Below are 27,876 nucleotides of genomic sequence, written 5' to 3'. Positions count from 1 at the left end.
TCAGCTGGAAAATGTGCAATGAGTACAAAAGCATTGAAAAGCTTGGTTACGGTTATGGTTTTATTAGAAAGTAAACAATATGCATTTCATACATTTCAATGCACAAGATATAGGCTACAATATGAGTAAAAAACAATTATCAAAGACATGTATGTACAAAAACATTTTGCTAAGTTGTTTGTGTATAAATACTTTTTCAAAGCAGTCACTGATTAACACTTGAAATGAGTTGTAGAAATGATCCAAACAACAAAAACTGACTGTAAAGAAACAAAGTCTGAATGATGAAAACTGTAATGACTTGTCAGTGTCCTGCACTGAAAAACAATATCCGATGAACACAGTTTGCACAGAGCCTTCACATTTCAAATGCTGCCACCAGGGACACGGCAGAGGAAATGTCACATTAGCTAGATCAGTGGGTCTCAACCTAGGTGTCCTGACCCACAAAGAGGTCCGTGAGATCCTTGCATTATCCAGCAGTGGGGGATGAAGTATTCAGTACTTTACTTTAGTAAAAATACAAATACAACAGTGTAAAAATACTGAAAAATCCAACTTAAGTACACGTACAAAAGTATTATCAGCAAAAGTATCAAAAGTAAAAGTACTGCAGTAAAATGTCCCCTGTGACAGATATATTATTTTGTATGACAATGACATAGATGGTTAATACTGATGCATAAGCAGCATTTTACTGTTGCAGCTACTGAGGTGGAGCTACTTTTAACTACTTTATATACAGTTAGGAAGTTTAGGGGACGAACACTCATAAACCTGAAGGGTTGTTAAACTGGAAAAGTGATAAAAGTATATTCACACCAGACAGAGTGCATAGTGAATACGATCATCATCAGTGTGCTGTTGAGTGTTCCAATATAGTGGAGTAAAAGAAAAATATTTGTCTCTGAAATGTAGTGGAGTAGAAAATACAGGTAGAAGTACCTCTTGATTAAATGTACTTTCCACCACAGCCATCCAGCTGATAATGTAATATATTCTGGTGAAACAGTAGTTTCATCTAGTAATCCAGCAAAACAGCCTAAGAAGCAAAAACAGAGTCAAAGTTGAAGCCCTCAGTTTGTTTTTGGTCGTAACTAACTAACCAAGTTGAGAACCGCTGTTCCACACAACAGCTGCTGTCCCTGAATGTGTCACACTGACCAACCTGAATCGAGGTCACCATGTCATAATGTAGATAAGCAATGACAATCACAAAATATGAGAATATTCTCTGAGGAAATATCACACTTCTCCTTCAGGATGACAATGTTTCACTCTAGATGGCGCCCCGGAGCTGCAGACTGACGTATAATTACCAACATCTAAGAGCTTCACACCATTGTGCCAGAAGAATGACATCAAACATGATACACAGTGATTACAGTTGTCACCTTTTCTTCCCATATGAATGCCTGATTTCAGGCTTTGCAGACATTCTTTTGTTTTGTCGGGGAAGAAAACACCTAAAAAGCTACTAGAGGAAAGATTTCATTCATTTAAATTCTCCATTAATTTCAGCCTAATTCACAACAACAGAGAGAAACACCATATCCACACTCACTGAATACTGGTGTATAGGCTTAATTTGCCAAACTATGAAAAATAAACATCAAACTTTCTCTTCAACAGTGGTGATAGAACGTCATCACCAATGACTAACTCTGTGTATGTAGATTTAGAACATTATCCAAAACAACTTTATGCTAAGAAGACACTGGATAAATATCCTCCTACTTGGTAGGATAATTGCCATTTTATTTCCCTGAAATGCGTCTCTCGGGCAAAAGGTTTTTCCGTTTGGTTGAGGTGGAAAATTTGGTTGATAAAAGCTAAATATATAACAAAATATAATGGAAACAGACAGAATAACATGTGACTCAGTACTGAATAAATGAAGAATAGCGGAAGATAAAAATATCCGTGGAGACTTTAACTTTGCTCAAATTCATACATAAAAAAACATAAATGTAATGCCCTGCTTTCATCTGCAATGGTTAAATGGCACCTGCATTTGTTTATCTTGATGCAACCAACCCTGAAGATTTACATAACAGTAATGGGTTGTTTAAATTTGCTCCACATTTGGAGGGAAACTTGACACTATTTTGAAGACGCTACACAGCATGGAAGTGAGTTTTCCTCGAGAAATTTACTCCAGGTTTATAGGAGCCCAAATACTTTGAAGGCTGAGCAGATGATATACAGCCGATGAAGGGCAGAAACACACACACAATGTTAAGTTAATACTTGGTCAAAGTTACAACTGTGTCACAAACAATCTTTATGCATTATGAGAGGTTTCCAAAACTCAAACAACAACAACAAAAAACTGTGAGTCAAGTGGGCAGGAAAATCAACTGCATGTATGATCATGTCCTTACATAACTGTAGCTGAAAATGTTCTTTACAGACATCACGTTGATTGAGTTACGGCTTTAGAGTTACAGTATCATAAAAGTTAAGTCTCGCTGTTATCTACAGCAGCTAACGAACAAATCTAACTTCTGCAGCCTCAGGTTTGATGTCACTCTTCAAACACTTGATGATCAGCAAGTCCATCCATGATGCAAAAAAGAAAACAGCTTAAATGGGAAATACCCACTACACAGAGTGGAGTGAAAATCTCAATTTCAGGCTCGAAGACAGGAGATTGGAACAGTTCACATCAGCATCATACATCATTAATAACAGGGCCCAGATCTCAGCTATATGGTGACAAATGTGCAAAATAAATATAAGCAAATAGCTGCACAGGAGGTGCCAAGTCTGAGGAAACATACCTTGGTTTTCCTGAGAAGAAGGTGTAATTTATCTGAGTATTAATAAATGGAGTAAAGCATAACCAGATTTAAAAAAGGTCGTCCCCTTGAACATACAAAGGTCTCTGTTCCAAAAACTCCTCATCATAGTCAAAACAAATCTGTTAATCTGATTCTCTACAGTTAAAGACTCACACGTTTCTACAGCCGAAAAAATCCTTGCCAACATAGCGGGGGTAGCCTTCCAAAGAGTTCATGCCAACAGGATCGAATTTCCAGTACTGTCGTCCTCGGATAAAGTGAGCGTAGCCTGAAAGACAGAAGACACAATATGTAAATAATAAAGAATTTATTTGGTGTTTACTGTGGCCCAAAAGGACTCAATTTGCAGTTCATTCATAACAGGGAAGTCGATTTAGCATGACCTCATACTTTTAATCACCCAGCTCTACTTCCTCTACTGTACAGAGCAGTGTTTCCAGTACACACTACAAATCAAATTGTTAATTTTTGGTAGCAGACGTTGTGATTATTAAAAAATCACTAGCAGCTGCTTATTTCTGAAACAAAATCAATGTTTCACATGCAAACATTTCAAGCAGTTGTCCTTCATCAGTGTACAAACTAGTGTCTTTGTAAAATGTCTGTGCATGCATAAATCATTTAATTATGGTGCTGTCACGCTGAGGATTTTTGGCTCTCAGGAGCAGGCGGGACACATGACAAAGACAAAAACTGACGAATCTGCAGCTTACTGTAGACATATCAGTCTTGCAGTATCAAAATTCCATTGTAACCAACATACCAACTTTTAAACCCTTAATAGAAAGTTGGAACTTTTTTATTTAATTTTTGTTTTTGGAACATACCGTAGATGTCCCTAAATGTGGCATCCACATCATGTGGGATGCCGCTCCAGTCCTGCATACTCCGTGGGTAGACAGATTCAACTCGGTTCTCACGTGGGCTGAACCTCCAGTAGTTGCCTGACTTGAAGAAGTAAATGTTGTAGTTTGGGTCATGGCCCCAGCGCAGGGCCGCTTGGATCCCGGACACTGACAGACCCAAACTCCTGATGGACTCTGGCCCTCTGATCTTTCTCTCGGCATCAAACACCCAGTAGTTCTCACCTGCCAATAGAGATGGTGAATGCAGTATTAATTGCACAATTTCCTACAGTCATGTTCTCATTTTTTGTCTTGTTATCCTCATCCTACATTGTAAACCAGCTATATCCATGAAATAACCACACAAATGACAACGTGTCCATGGGATCACGTCAGTTGTCAATTTAAAGAAATAAAAACTTAATTAATTAATTAATTAATGTATTTATATACTGTATAAACTAAATGCTCCTTGCCACTGCAATACAGCTATAGCTTCTGTGGAGAAAAAAAAACCTCAAACTGGTTAGTCTGGATAAATAAAAGAAAATTAGCTCTGTAACTAGATAGCTAATGTTTGTTGTTGACATGCCAACCTTAGCTGCTATCAGTTATGTCAGCTAGTGTGCTATTTAAACATGTTATCAGGATGCAGTTAGTAAACCAGATATATAACATTTAGTCACCCAAATTTCAGAATTTGTTTGCCCCTCATTGATGTTTTAAGTAAATTATTTAATATATAAATGATCTGTTCCCTGTCAAAACAGTAACAAAATTATTGCATTGTCTGCTCAGGTATGTTATAATACCCACCGTGTGCATGAACAAACAGAGCTGTTGGCAGCCATCCGAGACTAAAAGACATCCAACATGGCCTTCAGTGAACCCAGAACCTCCTTACGGTTACTCGTTTGTGAGGTTTAAGCCCTACAGTATCTGTGCATCATGTTAAAGTGTTTGTGAGGTTGTGAGATAAAAATAAATATAGTAAACTGACTTATGATATGACATTTAACCCAGATACTACCTTAACCACATCCAATGGAAATGCTGACAGGAAGACTTCATTCCCATAATTTCACAGCTCTTTGTTAATTAACATTTTACACCAGTTCAGACTTGCCTAAAAGTGATATGCATGATGATCCTGTGCTCACAAGCAACCTTAAACCACATAACAGAAGCTCAAACCATGCTGCCCACCTTGAAAGAACCAAATATTTCCTGACTTGTCTTCAAAGGCGGCGTCGATGAAGTCGGGAATCCCCCTCCAGTGACGGGACGACAGCGCTGGGTAACCGCTCTCCAGATGCCCGTCCCTGATCCGCCAAACGTAGCTTGACTTAAAGAAGAACAGCTCCCCTCGGATCATAGACACAGCATCAAAGTCTGTCTGGCAGGCGTCAGGCTGGAAATGAGACAGATCACTTGTTCATTTTCACACGCAAACATTAAGTTTTTATTGCAGTGGTATGAAGTGCTAAGTAGCCATTTTATTGTCTGAAAGGATTTATTTCTTAAGATCCTTAAAAGAAACCTCTCAGTTCCAGGTTTTACGAGAGAAACTAATCTCAAATGAAACCTGAGTGCTCTCATGCAAGAAACTCTCATAAAGCTAAAAGATGAGTTTTGTCTTTAACCCTCATTTTTCATCTATGGTTCAAAAATACACTACTGTATGATGTGGTGTAGTTTCAAAAATATTCACTCTTTTTAAGTGAGTTATAACCACAGAAACCACTGCCCCTTAAAGGATAAGGCTGGTGGTAATCTATTCTTTTTTCCTTGTCAACAATTGCCATAAAACTAAATTGATTCTACAAGCAAGGATTCCCTGTGGATATTTTATTCATCTGTGCCACAGAGCTCCATTGTTGTCCAGACTTCTAAAAGCACATCAATGAACTCAATGACATGGTCCTTCATTACCATGAACACACATACACACACACGCACACACAAACACTGTAGTTTATTGTAATACTACATACACCGTCCTGCTGGCCCAAATACTAACTAGAGCATCAAATGTGGATGAATCCACTGCTAAAAATAGTCTCCAACAAATGCAATGTTTCCTCCTGTTTGAGGAACGTTTGTTGAAAACTACTGTAGCGTCCGGCTGTTTTAGGAAATTACTGGGTTTAAAAAATAAAACTATATATTCGTGAGGTCTTTACATTTTTGGAGCATGGAGTCACTGGCAGGAAATGTTAAGAGATAGACTGGTTGTTGCTGAAAATGTTGTTTTTGGTCTTTAATGGGATTTGCTGGCAAAAGGAAGAAGATATACTTTATTAATCCCTCAATGGGGAAATTCTTTTTTCAATCTATTTTATTTTGACATGCATTTTAACCCAGACACACACATGCAGTACAAGGGCTCATAGACATGCAAATGTGGAGAGAGATGGTGGAGTGATGGGCACCCCTCCTGAGAAGTGCCCAGCGAGCTGTTGTGGGGGGACCGGTGCCTTGCACCTCGGCAGTGCCCTGGAGGTGAACTGGCACCTCTCCAGCTACCAGCTACCAGTCCACCTTCCATATTTTTAGTCCATGTAGGACTTGAACCTGCCACCCTCTGGTTTCCAAGCCAAGTCCCTATGGACTGAGCTACTGCCGCCCCAAAGACAAAGTCTTCTATACTATAGCATTTATACCTAAATGCTAACATTAACATGCTCACAAAGACAATGCTAAGATACTGATGTTTATCAGCTTTACCCAAACAGCAACCTCCACAGCTGTGAAGTGAAGTGAAACCTACAGGTGACGTCACAAACACAACGTCTGTATTTATACTGCTGAATATATTTAGTTAGCACTAAAGACAAGTTCAGCTGAGGCTAATAGGAATGTCATTAGTTTTGCAGGTATTTGGTCATAACCCAGTACGCCTATTGGACAAATGTAAATGTTGACTAGATGGAGACACTACATGGATCCTGGATACTAAATCCTGAATGTTCAATAGTCAAGGTGTTTGACTAAAACACTAAATAGTCGACCTCGTGATTAGGCCAAATGAAATGCTAGCTTTGGGATTGACAAAATCAGGTTTCATCCCAGGGGCACCACATTTCGTGGCAATCCATTCAATAGTTGTTGGAAGGTTTTAGTCTGGACCAATGACGGACCAAAACGTGTCTACACACTTGTGTCAAAATACCCTGAGGAAGAAGTGTTTGAAATTTTCAAAATTTGTCAAAATCCATACAGTCACCATGTGACTGGTTCTTTAAATACTGCATCAGCTTCACTCACATTAACAATAATGTCATTGGTCTCTGTGTTTGATGGAGGTGGAGGTGGAGGCGGGGGTGGCGGTGAGGGCAGGACTTCTGGGTGAGCGCCGTACAGATACTGGATGCCTTTCTTGTCATCTTCGCTCATCCTCAGTGGGTAGGAGAAGGAGTAGTATGCGGACATGATGGCTCCCGGCTCATGGGAGTGCCCCAGGCCCAGGACGTGCCCAAACTCATGGGCAGCAACCTGGAGAAGGTCTGTGCCTGCAGGGGGTAGTAGACAAACCTCAGAGGATGCGAAACCACACCTGGTTCACATGGTGTCGGAAAATAGTTTTAGACATTTGTTTTGACCTGCTCGCTATGGCAGGCAGTGATTTTTCTACCTGAGACGATACAGTGTCAACAAAGAGTCATAAAAGTACTTCACTGCTTCCTCTCCATGCTGACTCATATTGCTCTCACTTATCACTTATCTATTCCCCTGTCATGGCCTGATAAAGACTGATGTTACAGATGTATTAAATATATTTGCCTTTTCTCAACTGAGATTATTTTTGCATCCAAGAAATATTATTTGACTGGATGGATTGACTGGAAAGAATTGTTAGTTGATCTAAAAACTCTTTGTCTTTTCTCACTCAGCCAAACACTCACCCATGTAATTCCCAAGGGTCCATGATTCATCGTAGTCAAAGTGAATGTCACCCTGTTGCTGTGTTTTAGGGAAGAAGGCATGAGCGAGAATCCCACCTGGGCCATCGAAGGGTAGGTTGTCTCCGTGCCAGTACCTACAGATCAGTACATTGAACACCCTGATGAACATAAAAGCCACTCTGAAGACTTAAAGCATGATGAACTTTATAAACCGAACTTTTTAAAGCTTTAAAACTGAAAGAAATGTTAACAAGTTTCAGATAGTCTGCCCATGGCAAATTGTCCATCATAATTTTGAAAGTGAGTTGATTTTTGGTTCTTGGCATACATTTGTAGTAACTGTTCATCGGTCCCCTGTTTCCCTCACATAGCATTTTCCATGTTCCTCACCATATTTCCAGAATTCCTGTTCAAAGTATATTTGTGTGACAGGGCAAACAAAGACATGCCAAACAACAAAGCTTGAACCAAAGCCATGATTCAAAAACTGAAAAACAAAAAATCGCTGCAGGAATAACAAATCAAGCAACTTAACAGAGAATGAGTCGTTTCAAAGATGACACAGATTCCTCATAAAGCTCTTCTTTCCTATCTGTGGTTTCTATCTTTGGCTCCATGAAGCTCTTTGCAACAAAGATCTTTGTCAAAATTAAACTGAACTGGTCTGCTGCTTCCAGCGTGAATTCATAAACAGTTGCTTGACAGGAAATTAATCTGCAATTATTACTTTTTTGTTGTTGTTAATAACTGACTCATTGTTTTAATTATTTTTAATTTTAATTTTTATTATTTTTGAGCTCTAGCATATTGTGATGTCCATGGTCATGAACATTTTATAGACAAAGTGATGAGTCAGTTGTCGAGAAAACTATCTGCAAATTAGCTAATAATAAAGAATAATAATATTATTGAATAACAATAAAACAGTGCTGCATGGCATTAGGCATGGCAATGTTTGTCAGTTTAGTCTGGACTGAAATGTGTTGATGGGGAGAACGATGTCTGGAGCTCCATATTGGGCACATCCCTGGATAAGCTGAAGAAAATGGATGGATGGATGGACCATAATCTTTTCAGCATCTTGGACTTGTTGCACTTTCTCTGACTGAACTGACCATTGATGAAGAGAATTCTCCACCTGACCTGATAATTATTTAATGGTTAAACATGATGTCTGAACTAAATTCAATGGCAATCCATACAACAGTTATCTTTCACTCTAGATCAAAGTAGCTGCTGGCATGGCTACAGATATTATTATTGTGTTCTTTCATTCCTTTTGCAAAAATCTATACATGTGTTCAGGGTACTTTTACTTTTAAAGCATGTTCTAAACATGTTTTTTTTCCCACCTTGTGAAGTCAATACGGATGTCGGACTTCCCACTGTGGATCTCAGTAAATGTGAGCGGGGTGACATCACTCCAGATTTTCAGCGCTTCCCGAAAGACACGTCGAACCTCTTCTTTGCCCATCTGCCAGGGAAACCGGATGATCCTGAGGGAGAAACAATGCAAGTGTCAAACACACACATACGCACAGGATGTATAGTTAGTAGCAGAGAAAGACCACCAGTCTTGCATGCCTCCCTCTAATCTGATATCTACAGTCATCTCATCAGCTGGGATGTGTGCCGTTACCAATGCCCTCAGGGGCAGTAACAAAACACTGCATCGCGTCTCCTCCCTTTCCTTTTTGATAAAACCACCCAGTATGATAAGGGGAAGAAAGAAGATGATCTTTCTTGTCTATTTTACAAACAGGATACAAAAGACTTCATAAATTATATACTGTAGAGTATCAGGTTAACGTGGCATTGCTTAAGCCTTGAATCAGACAGTTCCTGTTGCAGTGAATTGTGAATAAATCCTTATAGTTTGGAATAAATTAACAACAACCAACGTGACTGGTATAAATCAACTGTTAATGAGATGACCTTTGGCAACAGTAGGTTCATTCCTGATATTAAAGGTATAGTTTGACATTGCTTGTAAATATTGGTTTTCGGACAGAGAGTTAGATGACGAAGATCAATATTACTGTCATGTTTTTACAGTCAGTACAAAGCTTTCTAGCTATAATTTACTGGACAGCTATTCCATTAACTAACAACAAAGTAGTGGTAAACAGTTGTTTTTGGCACTGCACCTAACATTACAAACTTTTTCCGTTTATGCTTAGGTACAGTTTAAATAGAAAACAATAGAAAACAACAATATACAACATGTTAATTGGTATTATTTAGAGGTATTGTTAGGGAGAACAGTTTCCACTATTTCCAGCTAAGCTGAACACGTCCCAACTTCAGCTCTGAACTAAGCTTTAAGTCACTGTCAGAAAGAAAGCAAATTAGTGTACGTACCTAAATGTTAAACGATTCCTTTAACCTCTATCTGTTAATTCTGGATATGAGCAGTTTAAGCAGTTGGTTATTATTTATTAATGTATCCTGATGACCTGAATAGCAATCACCTAGTCTTCCTGGGGTCTGCATGTACAGGTTTTATTGGTGTAAAGGTGTAGTTAAAGTAGTTAAAGGAGTTGGCGATATATATAATTACAGCTACAGGAGACAAACAAACCTATCTCTTGTGGCCTCTCTGCTGTATTTGCTGTGTTTTGGATTTCCAGAAAAATCAGTTGTATCATTTTATGGAACAAAACAAAAAGAACAGTCCCCCCAGAGCACTTTAGTTTACCTGCAAGAATTTATACTGGCTGTATTTCAGCTCTTCTCTTTTTTTGTGCACGGAGGGTCAAGAGGGACAGGAAGAAGCAGGGTTTATGGGAAATGTGGTCCTAATTTAGGGAAACACAAGCAATAAAAATACCATTTGCTTTTGTTTACATGAAGTATATACTGTAGGAGGAGAGCTAGAGCTAAACCATGACATTTTCTGAAAAATATTCATTTAAACCCAGGTGTATAGAAAAGCAGTGCAAACACACTCTGTGCAAACACAGGGCAAAGTGAATACTTCAAAAGTACAAATATTTGTGCAGATTGCCTTAAGTTTGCGCAAAGGGACTTTCCTAAGTGCAAAGTTCACATACTGTGGGGTGAAATTCTTGAGCCTACATGCATGTAGATAAAGTCAAGTCAAGCCAAGTCAAATTTATTTATATAGCCCAATATCACAAATCACAAATATGCCTCAAGGGACTTTACAATCTCCATCCTGAGAGCCTCGATTCAGATAAAGGAAATCTTTCCTCAAGCCCCTTTAGCGGGAAAAATGAAAGAAACCTCACAAGGAGCAACAGAAATAAATCAGAGTAGATAGTACATAAAGATTAAATATTTTTCTGAATATAACTCATCAGACTGACAGTGCTTGGATTCAATAAGTATGAGTCTTATTAAAGGATAATGCAGAAACTGTTCTGTATTCTTCACTCAGTACTTATGTCCTTATGTTGTTTGTTTCTGCCAGCTCCAGGCCAAAAACTTGTTATTATAATATAATATAATATAATATAATATAATATAATATAATAAAATATAATTATTAGAGTTTTTAACAAACAAACAGGAGAAAATAGTGCATTTTTTGGAGACTAGATTACTACATATTTATTTGGTGCTCTAGTGAGTATTTGGAACAGCAGGATGGGATTGAGCGTATAAACGTGTATGTTCATTACAATGAAGGAACATATCACCCAGTGCAGAGTGGCTTATTGATGTGTTTTTTAATAGTTTTTGGACAAAAATAGTAATCGAATGGCACAAAGGAGTAAATTATTTTCAGGCTTTGATATACACACACACTACTTTCTTGCAACTTGCTATATTCATTCAGGTTTTGTTCTTTTCATGGAATTTTCACTCATCCTACCCTCCTGCAACTCCGCCATCAGTCCTTTAATGTTCTGCAGCCACTTGATTAACGCAGTTAAATAAACTCTGCTCTCGACTGACATCACGTGTCATGCCAGAACTTGCTGATTTTAAAATGCTGGTAAGTAATTTAGAAAGGACGGTGGCCCTGTTAGATCATGCAGAATAGTTTGACTTGGCCCTGGTCCTGGTTAACTGCATCACTTTGTCAGGTGTCACCATGGGTGCTTTATTGGTCCAATCCAGCAGAAACTTATTAGTCTGTGGCCGGTGCTGCTATTAAAATAACTCTGCCTCCCCTTTCTTTCTCTCTGTCTTAATATAGTGTTGCGTTAAAGAATGACTACAATGAAAGGGACCCCAGGAGACACAGACAGAGAGGCAGCAGCCAGCAGAGGATTGCCAGACATTCGATGGTGCCAAGGCCTAAGATGAAAGAAAGCCAGCACCCATTTTTTAGAATATAATTTCAAGACCTAATTTTCTAAGTGTATAATAAGTCCTCCCCTTTTACATTTTTTTCTCCTTCAGTTCATCACTCAACATGTCTAAAATCTAGCAGCTTCAGCCTGCCATCCAAAGTTTTGCCCTCCATGAACTTTCTTATGTAGGAACACTATCATTCTTTTGCAGTTGTGTTTGTGCTCAGTACTCTGTCTTTTTAAACTCTGTTTCTGGTCTCTACCAGCTCTTAGAAATATTTGTCTCTTTGCTCTCTGCTACAGTTAGCTGTCTGCTGTTTGCTGCTGAGCAGGTCATGTACAGTGAGTCTTTAGAGATTTTCTTGAATATATATATTTTTTGGGCATTTCGCTTTATTTTGACAGGACAGTAGAAAGAGATGGGGAAAAAGCAGGGGGGGGACAGAGGGGATGACATGGTGCAAATGGCCTCAAGCGTGTGTGTACATGGTTGACCTGGTGATCTCTAACCTGTTTTTAGAGCATTTTAGATCCACCTGCTGTGACCAAAAATGACACCAAAGAAAAAGTAAAGCTGCAGATCACTCTTTAAGCTGTGCTTTAACTTTTGCTCGTTTCTTCTGGAGCTTCTGAACCAAGTTTACTTGGTTGTCACTGAACTGTAGATGTTCCAACTTCTGTTACACCAAGCACTTTCAGTACTTCTCAGTCATGTGGCTCAATAATTTGATGGTTCACTCTCAACCTTGAAAGCAGCACCTGACGAAAACAAATCTCTGCTCAAGGTTACTTACATGATTGTTCTGGTTCTGTAAAACAGAGGCGTTTATAGAGAACTCTGTGCCACGTTGTGACATAATGTGTCTTCATTTTATTTGTCACTGTTGGTTGGCTATGGGTTGGTCATTGCCTTTAAACTTTGCTCAATGTAATTTTTAGAACAATATATTATATTTTTGCATTTGTTTGTTGACTTACAGGCATGAATGCTGTTTAAACAAGCCAGCTGGTGGGAACTATAAACGTTTTATTTCAAATCACATAAGGAATTGGGGCACATTGTAAAATTAAATGAATAGTAAAATGTTGCTTATACTTTACTGTAGTAATACTTTCACTGGTCACACTAACTGTGTGGGTGTGCAGCTCTGTAGATCTGTACCTGTAGGTAAGGTCTGTCCTATCTAAACGTCCTCCCTGCAGGACGAAGCGTCTCTGGCGGTGTCGCCCCTGATAATGCACCTCCTTCTGGACGGGATAGTCCGGCACACCACAGCGGGGTCGGTTCCACGTGTTAGAGGTGTTGGTCATCAAACTTGTCTCTTTAACTAAATCCTGAGCATGAGAAATCTTTCCCCTCTTCTTCAGGTCGGGAAACTTCTCAGAAACCTGGAACAAAGGAGTGCAGGTTTGTTTTTGTCATTAAACACACATATAATTAAAAACGTGTTGTGCTACAGTTTAGAAAAAAAATAGGAGAAGAAGGGAAAAAATGTCTAATATGTAGAGCAAGGACAAAAGGGACACAAGATTTATTTTATGTGCGTGTCTATTTTCTCTGTACCATTTACTCCCTCTGACATTTTGTTCTCAAGAGTACATTATTTAGAACTAATAAGAGTAGGTTATGAAGAAGGGATAAAGGCTCTCTGAGCTAACAAACTGATAATAACTCGCCTAAGGGAGAATAAGCTCACGCAGTTTAATCAAAAGATGTATTTGTATTATTGACTCCTGTCTGTAAATCACATGGAGCAGTTTTCTCTCCAGTGCAACGCAGCTCAGCTGCAATAACCATTTTGGATTCCCTTGCTCTTGATTCCCCTGAAGGCCAGCACTGTCAACAGTGGGTCAACTGTGTGTCAAAATTTACTAAAATTGTGTGTAGATTTACTTTGTACCTGTGTGCAAATCCACCAAGTGGATTCCATTGAAATAAGCTGATATACCTTGATATGTTGCCGTTTTAAATGCTGGTCTGGGCTGTAGAGAAAAGGGGTTGAAGAAGTGACAGAAAAAGGATAAAAGGTCAGAAAAGACAAGAAAAAGTAGGCGGGTGAAGTAGAGAAAATAAGAAAAAGAAAATAAATGGATGATGACAGGAAGAAGGAAACCAAGAGAAGGTTGTGTATCTTAGTGCTGCTGGTGGGATATGAATCAGCATAATTGGCTGGATACAAATTGGCATAATTTTGACTTCTGAGGTCACTCATTGAGAATCAGGTCATAGAGCCACATAGTTTGCCCCAGTTTAAGAGACAGTCAGTCCCGACTGTCCCAGAGCCATTTACTCTGCCAGATCCAGAGGAAATGGCTTTGCTCATTTCCACAGAACAAATTACAGAGGAGAGCCATCCCATCCACACCTCCTCATCTGACTCAGTCTTCCGCATCTAAACTGAACCACATCTGCAGTGCAACACTTACAGAGAAATTTTGGGTGTTCTCCTCCAAACCACAAAATGGTTTCCTTTTCCGCTGCTGATGAGAAAAATATGTGGGAAAAGACGCTATCAATATATTGTGCTGGGACTAAACTAATTAACTCTATCATTAGATCCTACGAATCTTAATACAACTTCTCTCTTACGTAATCTTTAATTCAATGACTTGCTGGTAAATTATGTCTTAGCTTCTATGTGAAAACCGCAAAAACAGAAAATTGCATTGTAACTGCATTTAAAAGACTATATATTTTTCAAATTAAACTCACACCAATATCAATATCTGTCTGCAGTCTACTGTCTCTATCTTTGAGATTTTCTTTTCACTTTTCTTGTTAACCACCAAGGTCAATACCAAGAATGAGAGACTGAAAATAAAAATGTTTGCTTTTGATTTGATCGTGATTGGACAACATGGTTGTATAAACTATTTATCACAGTCACACATGACCAACCATTTAACTGATTTTGGTAAAACTGAATCAGATTTTAGGGAGAAAATGTTTCCTGGTTTTCTCTCTGATGTCCTCTGGCTGCTCCAACATCAAGTGTCTATGAGAGTTTCCTGATGGACAGTAAACTGTGGCTGTAGCTGCTGTTAGCTAATATTAGCTCAGTTGGTTAGCCATGCTGTCTGGACTATGAGCTCAGAGCAAGGCAGAAGTAAAGAGACCGAAGAGGATGCCGATGAAGAAAGCTAGGAAGAAAAGAGCATGAAAAGGAATGGCCGAGAGAGAGGCTACCAGACAAGAGTAAATCTGGGACTGACTTATAGGCACTGAAAGACAGATGCCAGGCTGGGTTTCTTGCTGTTGGAAGTAATATTAGTTGGCTAGTAAGACTTGTGTTGTTGCACTTGTTTGCTGCTTGGCTGTTAGCAAAGCTGTTGACGTGCTAGTTTTTGATCTAACAAATTCTGAAACTTGTTTATCTGGAGGCGCTAAATCACAAAAACAACATACATAATGTTGCTTTAATGACATACAGTGGTCCCTTGTTTATCGCGGGGGATACGTTCTAAAAATAACCCGCAATAAACGAAATCCACAAAGTAAGTTTTACAATTATTATACATGTTTTAAGGCCGTAAAACCCCTAACCACACACTTTTATACACCTTTTTACACGCATTTTGTACAGTACTCCCTTAATTAATCAGGACGCAGAACACACGTGCGGTTCTCACTCAGCCAATCAGGACGCAGAACACAATGCGCGTTCATACTGTTACAGTACGCTGTAAAAAAAAGCATGCAAAATTACACAAAAAAAATCCGCAAAACAGCGAGTCCGCGAAAAGTGAACCGCTATATAGCGAGGGACGACTGTATTAGTAACAGTTGGAAGTGCAATGTAAAGTTACTAGAATAAACTTGATTTTATAATCTGCAGTCACAACAAATAATTTTAAATCCAGAACTACTGCACTTTAGGCCAAATGATTGTACATTGAAACCATAAAAAATAATAGCATATTTACAGATTTTCAGCATTACTGATCATAGACTGGACTGAATGAGCTCTATATAACTTAATGTAACATCATGTCTAAACTTCATTTATAATAAATATGTGAACATAAAACACTAGAATTAAAATACATCTACAATCAAATCCATGATGGATTTAATGTAACAGAGGCTTTCCACCCTGAAAAAACAACTTCCCAACCAAGCATGTTAAGAAGTGGGTTATGACCCAGAGGTCAGCAGACCATATAGCATGTAGACAGAGACAGGAAAGGCAGAAGAGAGACCTAAGTCCTATTTGGAAAGTTGTGAATTAATTGTAATGACTGGCGACTGCTGATATTTGGTATGATGTTGTGACGTAAAAAAAAGTTTAGAATACAATTGTTTTGATGTAGATTTTTGGTATGAGATGTAATTAAGTAATGCAAATAATAGTGTAAATTGATGGGATGTGAATAAATATTGTTAATATGTGAATTGATGGTGTATATTGTGAATACGTTTTACAAATTGCAGTGTAGATTGATGGTGAAATGTAGGCTAAATAAGTTACCAATATGTGAATTGATGTGAGATATAAATAAGTAGGTTATAAATTGATAAAATATGTATTAAACCGATGGTGCGAGGTAAATACAAATGTTTTGAGAGATATTGACCACTGTCAAGAAGGGCTCCCCCTCCTTATAAAAGCCAATTTAACCACTGGTAATAGTGTACATTAGGAGAAAATATCAACTTTAGGACGCCCAACCCTTATTCACACTAGATCCATAGACTATACAGTAATAATTAATAATTAATTAAACTTTTTTTCAGAGTGAAGTCACAATCATGTTTTTTTGTGTGTTTAAATGAGCCTGCCTCACTCAGCTCTACAGGACTCAAGCCATGTCGTTGTTGTAAGTTAACGGGAACAAAACCCAGCAGGATTCATGGAATGTGCTCCAGACTGCAGAAACAGTGACTGATGGGTCTGGATCACAGAACAAACAGAACACACCTCCCTGAGTTCCCACCCCTGCACCTCCCATGCTTCACTTTGTTTAAAGGAGGTTTTAGCTGCTTATTTTGTTGCACAAAGCACTTACTCACATTTGGAGGAAGGATTATTTTCTCTTCAGTTTTCTTTAAATGGCTTGTTAGTGCTATGAATGAGCTAAATGAGATGTAGCTCCCAAACTGAAAACTTCCTTTTGTTCAGCTTCTTTTTGCTCTTTCTCTGTAGGTTATCTGCCCTCCTGCAGACCTCAGACCTCAGATAAACAACAAAAGCCTTATCAGTGTATCACAAGGTTAAAGTAGGTCTGAAACGTATCAGTGTAAGGGCTACATGAAACTGGGTGAAAACATAACTAGCATGGAATTCAGGCACCATTTGTTTGGCTTTTTGTTCACAGTTATTTACCATGAAGAAAGCCGAGTGAGCCTACCTAAGTGCAGATTAAATACACATGATTTTATCTTGATATGTTTCATAGTCATTATCTTTAGATGTAACTGTTTTAGGAAGACATTAATTTACAAGTTTAGCCTAACAAACTGCTTGATTAAAAGTATCCTATGGTGTTTTTGTCCACTACTGGTGCTGTGAAGCAATGTATCTCCTGCATGCAGAAATGAATATGAATTCCTGCCGATGGTTGTATGCTATTCCACGGCTGACAGCTGGTGGTACCTTGTTTGTTAGATGTTTACACATGAGAAATGTGTAAACATAACTGTGTTTGATGTGCAAAAAAGGCAGAAATTATGTCACTGACAAATGAAACCAACACTGACTGTTGGTATGAGACAGGACCTCATTTTAGTCCTGATAGTCAAAAGTTACTAGTTACTATTCACACACCAACAAAAAGTCCTTTCCCTGTCTTGACCAATGGCAGTAGAAAGAATGGACAGAGCCTGAGTGATGTCACCTGTAGGTTTATGAAGCGCTGTTTTGAAGCTGAAAATATGCGATGCTGGCCACGTCCATGTTGGATGTACTGCTTCTTCCACCTCCCAGCTAAATCTAAATATCGGACAGATGTGGACCATCAGCGGACCTGAGGCAGATGTCTAGGTGCTTTAATAAGCCATCTGTAATGGCACCTACCTGTCAGTCAAAGCAACCACATGGAGACTGTCTCAAGCGGCTGCTCAAGAAATTACAGTTTTTGGCACTTCTGCATTGGCTTAATTTCCCAGCACCAGAGGTTGCTGCTTGGTCTTGACTAACAGGCATTGCCACCTACTGCCCTCATTGCCTCCAGGTTCCCATTGAGTCCAGTGTAAGCAGTTCTCCTGTGTGGTAATTTAATCACAATATGCATCAGGTGACCACAATATAAACTAAATTAAACCTGTGGTCTTTGTTGAGGACTGGGAGTTGAACCATAAATCACCTGGTCACAAGCTGACCTCTGTCCCTAAGCGTGACAGTTTAGACATTAGCTGCCCACTACCTGATCCCAATCAGTGAGGTGGGTTGAAAGGAGTGTCAGCTTTCAGGATCATAAAACTTCGGCTAATTTGTGTTGGGTGCACTGGGAGCCGCCTGTGTCATTTCAAAGAGGGAGATAAAAAAAAAGAAAGAAACCTAAACGTGTGGTTAATGGGCCTAACCCCCCTTGTCTGTGTGTCAAATGGATTGTGTGACCTGTCTGACCCCACGGCCGAGTAAAACCTTAAATGTGCCTGATTCCCAACAGGTTTCACATCAAAGTTCAAGGTCAAACCCAAACAAGAACATTAGCTTGATCTAGAATATCTAGAAGCTTTTCTTGTTCTATTTGGACAGCTTTTATCAATAAACACTAAACTTTGGTTTCCAACCTTCTTTTTTCTGAAACTTTTTTTTTGTTTGTTTGTTTTTTGTTTTTAAGAAACCCCAAAGGAGATCCTGTTTCGACCAGAGACAATGGGAACCTGGTTGAGAGTGCAGCAGTCTCTGCCACATGCTCTGTGAAAGATTTCCCTGTGCTTTGGTTGGTTGGTCTTGTAATTGAATTTGCATGTGAGTGTGTTACTCGTCACTTTTGTATGTTGTTTCCCTGGATTTCACCACACTTAAAAATAGTCACTGTTAAGACTGATGCAGTAAGAGTGAATTGCCTTTTCTTTTGATACATTTTTCTCCTGTTTTTGGTTATGTTTAGGAAGCTCGGTTTAGTAATTAGTGCCAAGCAAAGTTAGTCAGCTGTTGGCTGTAACTTTATATTTAGCATAGAGAAATCAGCGTGGCATGTTTGTTCTCTTTTTACGAGCCAAAGAAGTGATTAAGTCTAAAATGATTGATGAAGACAGGATGTATCACTCTTTTCCTCTAGCCCAATGACTAGGAGGGAAACAGCTGAATCACTTTACAAGGTGTTATACCTGCAATGTGTTAATATTTTATTAGCCAACACTAGATTCTCATTTACTTGAGAATATAGACAGACTTAGGATGATGTTTAATGTTTCTAGATAGTTAATGAATCAAACAACTAAAAGCTAGTGAAGCAAGCATGGATAAGCTCTACATGAATTGAAAATAAGTGTATATAAAAAAATATATTAAATATGTTTAAACCCATCTGTCCATTTCAGAAAAGGCAAAATGCTTAAATATTGTACTGTCACTATCTTCTGACTGGTTCTCCAAGGGAAAGCTAAATGGGTTGGGTTAGTTTAACAGCTTGGGTGCTCTGCAGGTGATCCCATGTCAGTGACTCAGCCGCTGACACAGACGTTTTGTGGCCATGTTCATGTGTAATTTTAGAGCAGACAATGGAAGTGCTGTCAGAAGACTTTGTGACGACGTATGTGAAAGGGAAAAAAAAAACAAACCCTCGGGACAATTAGTCTGTCACTTTCTGCTGAGAGTGCAATAAGTTGGTGATGAGACACGAAACTCCCCAAAGTGCCTGAAGGCATCAGGGATGCATCTTCATGCTGGGATGCATGTGAGAGGGTTTGTGATGGTGGCCTTTGTGGAGGGGGAGGGGTCTGTTCATTACAAGTATGGACATATCTAGCTTCTGGTTACAGTGATGACAAAATCTGCGGTGCAGGGGATCTGACAGTGGTATTCAGAAAGCACAGAGAAACATGTCTGAACATGGTGTGTCTGAAGAGTGTCTCCAGTCTAACAACAAACCCACCACCATCACCCCCAACAGGTCACCGTGCTTTAGTTTGACATGGCGAAGAACCTGCAGGGAGACAGAAAGCATTCAAGATATTTTCACTGCACCTTTAACCAAGAACCCTTTGACCGAGTCCAACTTCAAGTCCTCTTTCAACCACACCACTCGAGGAGAGGGACCCTTAAGCAATTAGGTGCATCAACTCAAGTACTGTACTCCAAAAGCATAATGCAGCGAGGTATGTGTAGTACTTCACTTGCTTTTTTTTTTTTCGTTTTGTGAGACCGACAATGAACATATTTCCTCTGTGCCATAGAGCTCCATTGTTGCACTAGGTGTACTAGGGGTGGGCGATATATTGAATATACTCGATATATTGCGGCTTGTTCTACGTGAGATGTATGAAATGACTATATCGCGACCATCGAGTACTTGTCACGTAAATGTTTTAAGCCGTCGGCATTTAATTCTCCGGAGTTTTGCCTGTCACTCACTCCTGGTGCTGCTCACAGCATGCAGCACACTGCCCCGCCCACCCAGAAAAATCCCCTGTGCGCATGCGTACTTTTTGTATCAAGTGAGGAGAGACAAGGCCCACTGGCCCACTCCGGAGGCGTAAGCAGTCACCAGAGTAGATAGCCGCCAGTCTAGTCAATGAGAGCACTCACACAGGGCACGGAGTGTCTCAGAAGCGTCTTTCGGCGCCACGGCGCGAGCATTACATAGCATTTCTATTTTTGACATGAGCCGCTGTTAAACCTCGTAAATTTCAACAGAGCAGATCGCACCAGACAGGAAATCCAACACAGAATCAACATAATAAATTTCCGCCCTCTTTCAAAATAAAACACAATACGCAGTTCATGTAGCTTTTTACAGCTTCACATCAACGTTACGTCATGAGCGGTGGCACCAGGTGAGCAGTCAGTCGATCAAAGGGTCTCAACATGAACGATGAGAGACTAATTGTTGAAGTGGAACAACACACAATCATTTATGACACAACAGATGCTTTTTATAATCTCCTCCATGTTGGAGAAGCAAAGTGAGCTGTTTGTTGTTGTTGTTTTCTTTATACACACTTTGTCACGTAAATGTTTTAAGCGTTTAAGGGTCTTGTGTACGTCCAGGATTCTCGCGTGATCTCGCTACGCTGCCAAGACGCGCCCAGTGTGAGTTGACGCAGGGCAGAGGACGCAGCTAAAACGCGGCACAGCCGTTACTAATCTAATAGAAGGGTCTACTTGAATCATCATTCTGATGTTGTTTTTTGCATCAAAGGGTTGAATTTAACATTAATAGTGATTTACAGGAGAAATAAAAAATAGAGATATATATCGTGTATCGTGATATAGCTTAAAAAATATCGAGATATTGGTTATAGGCCATATCATGCAGCCTTAAGGTGCACTACACTTGTTCCTTTATTACCATGAACACACACACAGTCGTACCTCCCCAAATACACACTATAGAGCACCAAATGTGGATTCATCCACTGTTGAAAATAGTCCCCAAGAAATGCACTATTTTCTCCCTTTTCTTTGCTAAAAACTACTATGGCCAACTTTATTTTTTTTTTTTAGGAAATTAGAGCATTAAAAAAAAAGAGAAACCTCAGTAGACACAAATGGACTTGGACCTGAGAGCGACACACAGAGAAGGAAAGTCAAAATGGTTTCGGTCTTTTGATGAGATGTGTTGACAATAAGTCCTTATATTTTTTAGAAGCCTTTTCAGTTGCCACCATCACCAAGTGTGTGTGCATGGTGGGAATTTTTGGGTCTCGATAAATAATATTATAAAGAGTACAGCCTCTATATGGAAAGTGTCATGAAATAACTTCTGCTATGATTTAGCAGTTAATAAAATTTTATTGAAATAAATTGCAGCATGATAAACACTTAATGGTCACTTTGTACAATCTAACTGTATTATATTAAAAGCTGTTGATGTCGATGTTTCTAATATTTTGGCCATCCAACTTACATACATGAGCAGGCACACTTTGCAATATAATGCACTCCATTACAACACCACTATCCACTACAACCTCAATAATAAATATAATGTAGAATTATAATCTTGCTGACAGTGTCAACAAAAAATTCAAAAAATCTTTATAAAAGTGGAATTTAGTAACGTATAATCAGGTTTTAGACCAAGTCAAGACCACAATGCATTGCATCCACGCAACATGTGTATTTAATAAGTGTGGTAGGAAATCCATAACTGCAGCACAAACAGAGAGGAAAGGTTGAGGATAAGTGGCTTATCAGACAGGAAATGACAAAAGTTGATCAACAATCCTGGTGAAATGCACTGATCACCACAGCCTGAAGGGATGTAAAAAGGGTTCTGAAGGTGCATTTACTGGTTCATACTGGTTTATTGAGTGCTTCGAAGAAGCTGCAGATGATGCTGTCAGTGTTTCTAATCTGTCTTATAGTAGAAATACAAAACCCTTTTCCTCAGCAGTTACTGTCCAAAAGAAACTGTCTAAGCCTGAATTTGGTGAATCTGGGTGATAGGAAGTAAGTCTTAAGTACTGTAAGTGTTTACGATGTTTACAAGGGTGTGCTCTCATTGCAAAAACAGATTCTGAGGGGAGGTGCAATGTTCCATCAACAAATACCTTGCTATCATCCATCTTACTCTCCTAATCCTCTATATCATCTGAAAATCATAAACACCCGGAAGTGGAAGGTGATATAAACCATCTGGACATCTGCTTAAATCTCTTATCTTTGCTGGCACAAATATACCTCTTCCACTGAAACCTGAATTGCAGATCTGTCAGTCTGAGTGCAGGATGACTTCCTGATGATTTCATTGTGATTTTTTAATGAGAGTTAGTTCCAGGGAGAGTAATAGTTCCCAGGCAAATCGTGCTGCTTTGTCTTTAGTTGTTTTTCTTTTTCTTGGCATCACTGCCTTTTTAGACATCATTTGGTAGAAAAAGATGGCAGCTTTAGACAAGAATGATGTGACTCAAGTCAAAAAATCTCAGCGTCTCAGAGTTGAAATGAGGACATAGCAGTAACTTAGCTTCAATGTTAGTTAAATTCAAATCTTTTTCTAGGGAAGGTGGGGTGATTTTAAAACCATGGTATTGATTGCAGTGCCAAATTACTCATCTTGAGCAACAACTAATGTTTAAGAGTCTATCACTGATACATGAACAACACTCTTAAGCTGCACGAGCGGTGTAGTTCTGTTGTTCACCACTTTAACCAACATTCATGACATCCAGAGGGTGAATCCCACTGCCTACTGATCCCCTGAGTTTTTTTCTCGTGGCATGAGTTGGCTGAGTTTTTTCTTCAGTGGTTCTCTGACTTTTGATTTAACGCCATCATCATTAAGTTCCTTGAGCCATTCCCTGCCATGGACAAAGATGAAAACTTGATATTATACCTGCCAGTTGCCATCTTTTTTGGGATTCGCTATGTGAAAAAAATGATGATGGCTCTATACCATCATGGCAAACTCGTGCAGTCCTAACAGGGTTAGGATTAGTCAGCAGCATCACCTAACCTGTAAATCTTTGTAAATCATACTGAGGTTTGATGCTGCCCCTCACCTTAGTTGGTGAAGGATTCAGAATGAGGCTGAGGGCTCCATTTGCTAATTAACAAAAGCATCTGATTCACTTTATGAAAGTGGGGGTGCATGTGCATCCCCCCCATGTTGTGTCTCATTGGCCAATCACAGTCCTTGGCAGCTGTGACCTAGATCTATTCGATGGGAACCCAGGCTGGCTCTTATGTCACCTTTGCTCTCACGGTTCTCTGACCAATCGCTTTGCCCAAAGACATCAACATGATGGGGCAAAACAGACAGGAAAACCCAAAGAACTCAGGTTATTTACAAAAGCAGTGTCCAAACAGTTCGCTGTTAACCCCTCCTCTTCACTCCAGAGAGAAAAAAGGCACTTTGTGAATCTCACTGCCCTGAATGCTGTAGACAGTGAGGCCTGTTCAGGCCTGTGTGATCACTCAATCTTTTGTCAACGAGGGAACAAATTGACAAAACTACAGATTAGACTTTCCAGTAAAATGACCAGCAGACATAACAAAGTTGTCACCCCAGGTGCAGCATAGTTCTGATAATGTGTTGCTAGAAGAGAGTCGTATTTCATGGGTGGAAAGCAGGTTCTCAAGTCAAACTGTAGACAAAGACATGTCATAACACTGCAGTGGCCTGTCTTCAGATTAGTGTTAATTAAAGTGGAAAAATATGACAAGTATGCAAAAACACAGGGTGGATATTGAATAAATGAATCATCAAAAAAGAAGAACAAGCGTTGTGTGTGTTCTCCCTTGTTTTGTTTTGTTTTCTGACTCGTGACAACATTGTGGTATTTTTCTCTGTAAATCTCTTGTCAGAAAATTGCCATCTTGTATCTATCTCCAAACTGTGCTTTGATTGGTTGAACATTTTGTCCTGTAAACATCAGTTTACCTAAGGATACAAAACAATTAAACTCTTGTGTGAAAATGCAAGGCTACTCCCCATATTTATTACATTTCTCCCAGTAACTCTTTATGTCAGTTGTTTGTTTTGCTTTTTGATCATTTCCTTTTACATGTACCTATAAACAGGACATAACTATAAACAAGCAATTCTGCTAAATCAATCTACTGTGCTTGAGAAATAAATAAATCTTCAGGATGTACTAATGTGATACAGAAGAAAATGAGATATAAACAAAGAAAACTCAAATTAAAGTAAACTGCATCCAACATTACAACACCGGAACCCTTATTAAAAACATGATTGGGTGTGGAAGACTGCAGCAGACCAAAGTCAGGCAAAAAACATGGAAATAAATTAGAAAAGCCACTAAAACTCATGACTGTGACAGTATGTGTTCAAGTGTAACGCGTGCCACTGACGCCGTCATGACGGGACCATATGGAGGACCCCTCTCTTTTATGGTGTTGTTGACAAAATGCCTTTAAGACCTATTATTACTGCTTCCTGCCCTGCAGACAGGGGAACTCAGCAACCTCTCTCTCTCTTTCTATCTATCTATCCCCCTCCTCCTCCTCCTCCAGAGATCAGACCTGGCTGCACTGAGGCAAAACCTGCTGCTGCTGCTGCTGCTGTCACCCTGCATGCACTGGAGAGGAGAGGACATCATGATAGTAATTTCTTCAAAGTAAGAGCAGCTCCCGGGCTAATTACAGTGACAGTTCAGCTCCTGTGCACGCGTAAAATAGCCATTTTCTTAATTACAACATAAGTGTCATTGGTCCTGATGATTCCGAGGAAATGCATGCATGTGCCCGTGTGAAGGTGTTAGGTTGCACTTGAACACACAGAACAGTGTAGATTTACTTAAACCTTCACTTATACTCTTCATACAATAAGGTGGATATCTAATAAATACTACATAGTATTTATTTAGGAGCAAAGTGACTCATTCAGTAAGGTTAGCACAAGAAAACTATTGCAAACTTTGTGCATGTGTGTGCTCAGGGGGTGGGGGAGTCACTTGTAGCAGGAGAAGAATGAAGTAACTCAACACTGCAGATGCCTTTAAAATGTAAAATGATAATTCTTCTGCAATGCAACAACTTAAACAAAGCCAACTCATTCTAAACCAAAAAGTCAACAAGTTTCCAAATTTCTGGAGAGCAACGTTTTTCACTCTCTGCCTTCGACTCTGCATCAGGTAAAAAGGGAAAAAAAACAAGCGTCCTCCAACTCACCGGTGCCACTTTGTACCTGCTGGATCCCCTCACTGGAAGGCAAAGTGAGCTTTGGAGGCACTGCAGCGCAAAGACGCAGCAGCACACGAGCAGAAAAGTCCGCATCCTCAGCGCCGTCAGGAGCCGTGGTGGTGCACAGGCAGGCTGGTTTTTTGCGCAGCTGTGTGCGGTGCGCAGTGCCGGGAGTCACACGGCTGCAGGATCTGGGACGACTTCTCTTTAAATAGACTCTGATTTCTTTGTTCTCCTAAGTTTTTTTCTCCTCCACATACACACTTTTTTTCTTTTCTTTTCTTTTTTTTTTTTACAGCCCAAGGCTGATAATACCACCCGCTACCACGTGACTCTTAACCCTTTCTCTGCCGCGTGCCCGTCAACTCAAAACAGATGATTTCTGTTTTGAGTTGTTGTTGTTTTGATTTCATAAATACAAAGAAACCCAATATTAATTTTTAGAGTGAAAACATTAAACATAATAATAATAATAATCACACTATATATCACATTAAAAGGCACGTTCATGCCCTTCAGTGTCTATATTATGGGATTATAGTAGTACAAGTACACTAAAGTCTTAACTAAGCTGCCACAAAAGGCGATACAACTCTATTTGAATCCTTTTCATGAGGAGAAACACATTTAGTCAATTTTAAGCACTTTAACAGACCCAGTGCACACCTGTGAATGAAAAGATTTCTCCACCTCCCTTATAAAAATATGAACACATATCGAAAAATACATTTTGAATTTGTTTTCATTTTGACCATTTTTATTATTATTTTCAGTGAAAGAAGACAATTGGACAGCATTTTTAAAGGTGGATTTATAAATTGTTAAATAAGCCTACAGAGTACAATTTTCTCACTCCAAGGAATATTTGATACTTAAATATATCTGGAAATTTTGAAATAAGTATATTTGGAGATACATGCTTTACATCAGTAAGGGAATCTCCAAATTAAATAATAAATTCCAAAATAATACATTAAAATAATACTGGGATGAGTCTATTGCATATCCGCCAGTGTAGAAAAGATACCTAAAATTCTCAGTATCACAAAATAAAGAGGACATGATCTCTAACTTTTTAAGTAATAGGCTTTATGCAAACTGTCAATATCAATCTCATATCTGTGTTTTAAAAGATTAAGCATCATACTTCAACAGCTTTTTTGAGCTCATGGTATACAGATAAAAATATGATGCAGAGAAAGATCATCTTTTTTATTCTACACATTCTTCTTCTTGAGAAAAACCTGGTGCCTACATTACTAACAATGCATCTCAACTGCTCAACCACTTTGTGGCAGCTAATATATCTCTACTTGCAGCAGAGATGAGCAGTAGACTTCAGTGGTCTGGTGCGGTCAGTTCTTTGTAACCCCACAGTCCCAGACTTTCAAACTTTTAGTTTTCACAGATGCTGACTCAAGTGACATCACGACATTTTTTAGACTTCACACAGCTCCCTATGGAGCCGCAAAAGGCTTCATTTTTCACACATGCCCGACACTTGTAAACTCACTTTGATGTGTAAAATCGGTGGCATTCTCCTTTAAATTTAGAGGACTCATTGGATTAACTTAGTTTAGAATAAATACTGGAAGCAGGGCTAAACAGCTAGGCTGGCCCTTTCCAAGAACCAAAAAATATACCTCCCGAAACCTCTGAAGCTCACTACTTAACATGGTAGAACTAAGACACTGCACAGATGATTGTGGTGGATGGATAAATTGTTGTTCAGCACACACAACTGGGTAACAATACATAGTTCACCAACTGTTTTATTGTATTTGAACATTGAAACTGTTTTGCTCTGTCTGTAGATGTTTAACAGATTATCTATAGAGTATATGTGAGAATTCATGAACATACCCTGACCAGTATGTTCCTAATCAAACCTTATCCACAGTGGTGTAATATCAGAGAACGGTTTTATTTGTGAAGTGTAGATTTTATGGGAAGTGTGTAATAAAGAATGAAATAATAAAACTTACTTAAAATACTTTGATGGAAGAAATCCATTGATTTACTTGTGCAGCTGTACGATAAAACGCACAAGCTACAGTTCATCCCACCGCCGTCCCTTTGTGTAGGAAAAACTCTCTGTGAGTCAGTTTGAGATCATTTCTATAATTACAGCCACTAATAGCAGCAAAGAATTTAGCAGAGCTTTCCTGTGTAATGGCTGTCAGATTTCTGAAGGCTATTTGCACATGAAAAAAGGACTCTAATAAACTCTGATTGCCTGAGAAAGAATTGCAAGCTCTGCACCACATCAGACCGGTTATCTTACAAGTGTAATGAAAGAGAAA

The 27,876-nt window shown here is 39.1% G+C and overlaps 1 protein-coding gene across 1 annotated transcript; it reads right to left on the bottom strand.

Annotated features, from left to right (window-relative positions):
• Nucleotides 1–48: 48 nt before the first annotated feature.
• mmp11a (matrix metallopeptidase 11a) lies at nt 49–27,467 on the bottom strand. Its single transcript, XM_010750649.3, has 8 exons — nt 25,562–27,467; nt 12,979–13,205; nt 8,907–9,050; nt 7,555–7,688; nt 6,917–7,161; nt 4,856–5,060; nt 3,632–3,892; nt 49–3,072 (listed from the first exon to the last, which is right to left on the bottom strand). The coding sequence occupies exons 1-8, from the start codon at nt 25,664–25,666 to the stop codon at nt 2,954–2,956; spliced, it is 1,440 nt and encodes a 479-aa protein (XP_010748951.1). The 5' UTR covers nt 25,667–27,467; the 3' UTR covers nt 49–2,953.
• Nucleotides 27,468–27,876: the final 409 nt, after the last annotated feature.

The sequence above is a fragment of the Larimichthys crocea genome, chromosome III, assembly GCF_000972845.2.
Source record: "Larimichthys crocea isolate SSNF chromosome III, L_crocea_2.0, whole genome shotgun sequence".
In the NCBI taxonomy this organism is placed as follows: Eukaryota; Metazoa; Chordata; class Actinopteri; family Sciaenidae; genus Larimichthys; species Larimichthys crocea.
The sequence above is the reverse complement of the archived record's forward strand: the minus strand, read 5'-3'. Positions and strand labels throughout refer to the sequence as shown.

Bases quoted from the DNA above. Each gene is read 5' to 3' on its own strand.
- mmp11a (XM_010750649.3), bottom strand. From the start codon at position 25,666: ATGCGGACTTTTCTGCTCGTGTGCTGCTGCGTCTTTGCGCTGCAGTGC. The intron at 13,206-25,561 runs GTGAGTTGGAGG...CCTTTGTTCCAG, and splicing joins GCAGGTACAAAGTGGCACCG to GTTTCTGAGAAGTTTCCCGA. The intron at 3,073-3,631 runs GTATGTTCCAAA...TCTGTCTTTCAG, and splicing joins CACATTTAGGGACATCTACG to GCTACGCTCACTTTATCCGA.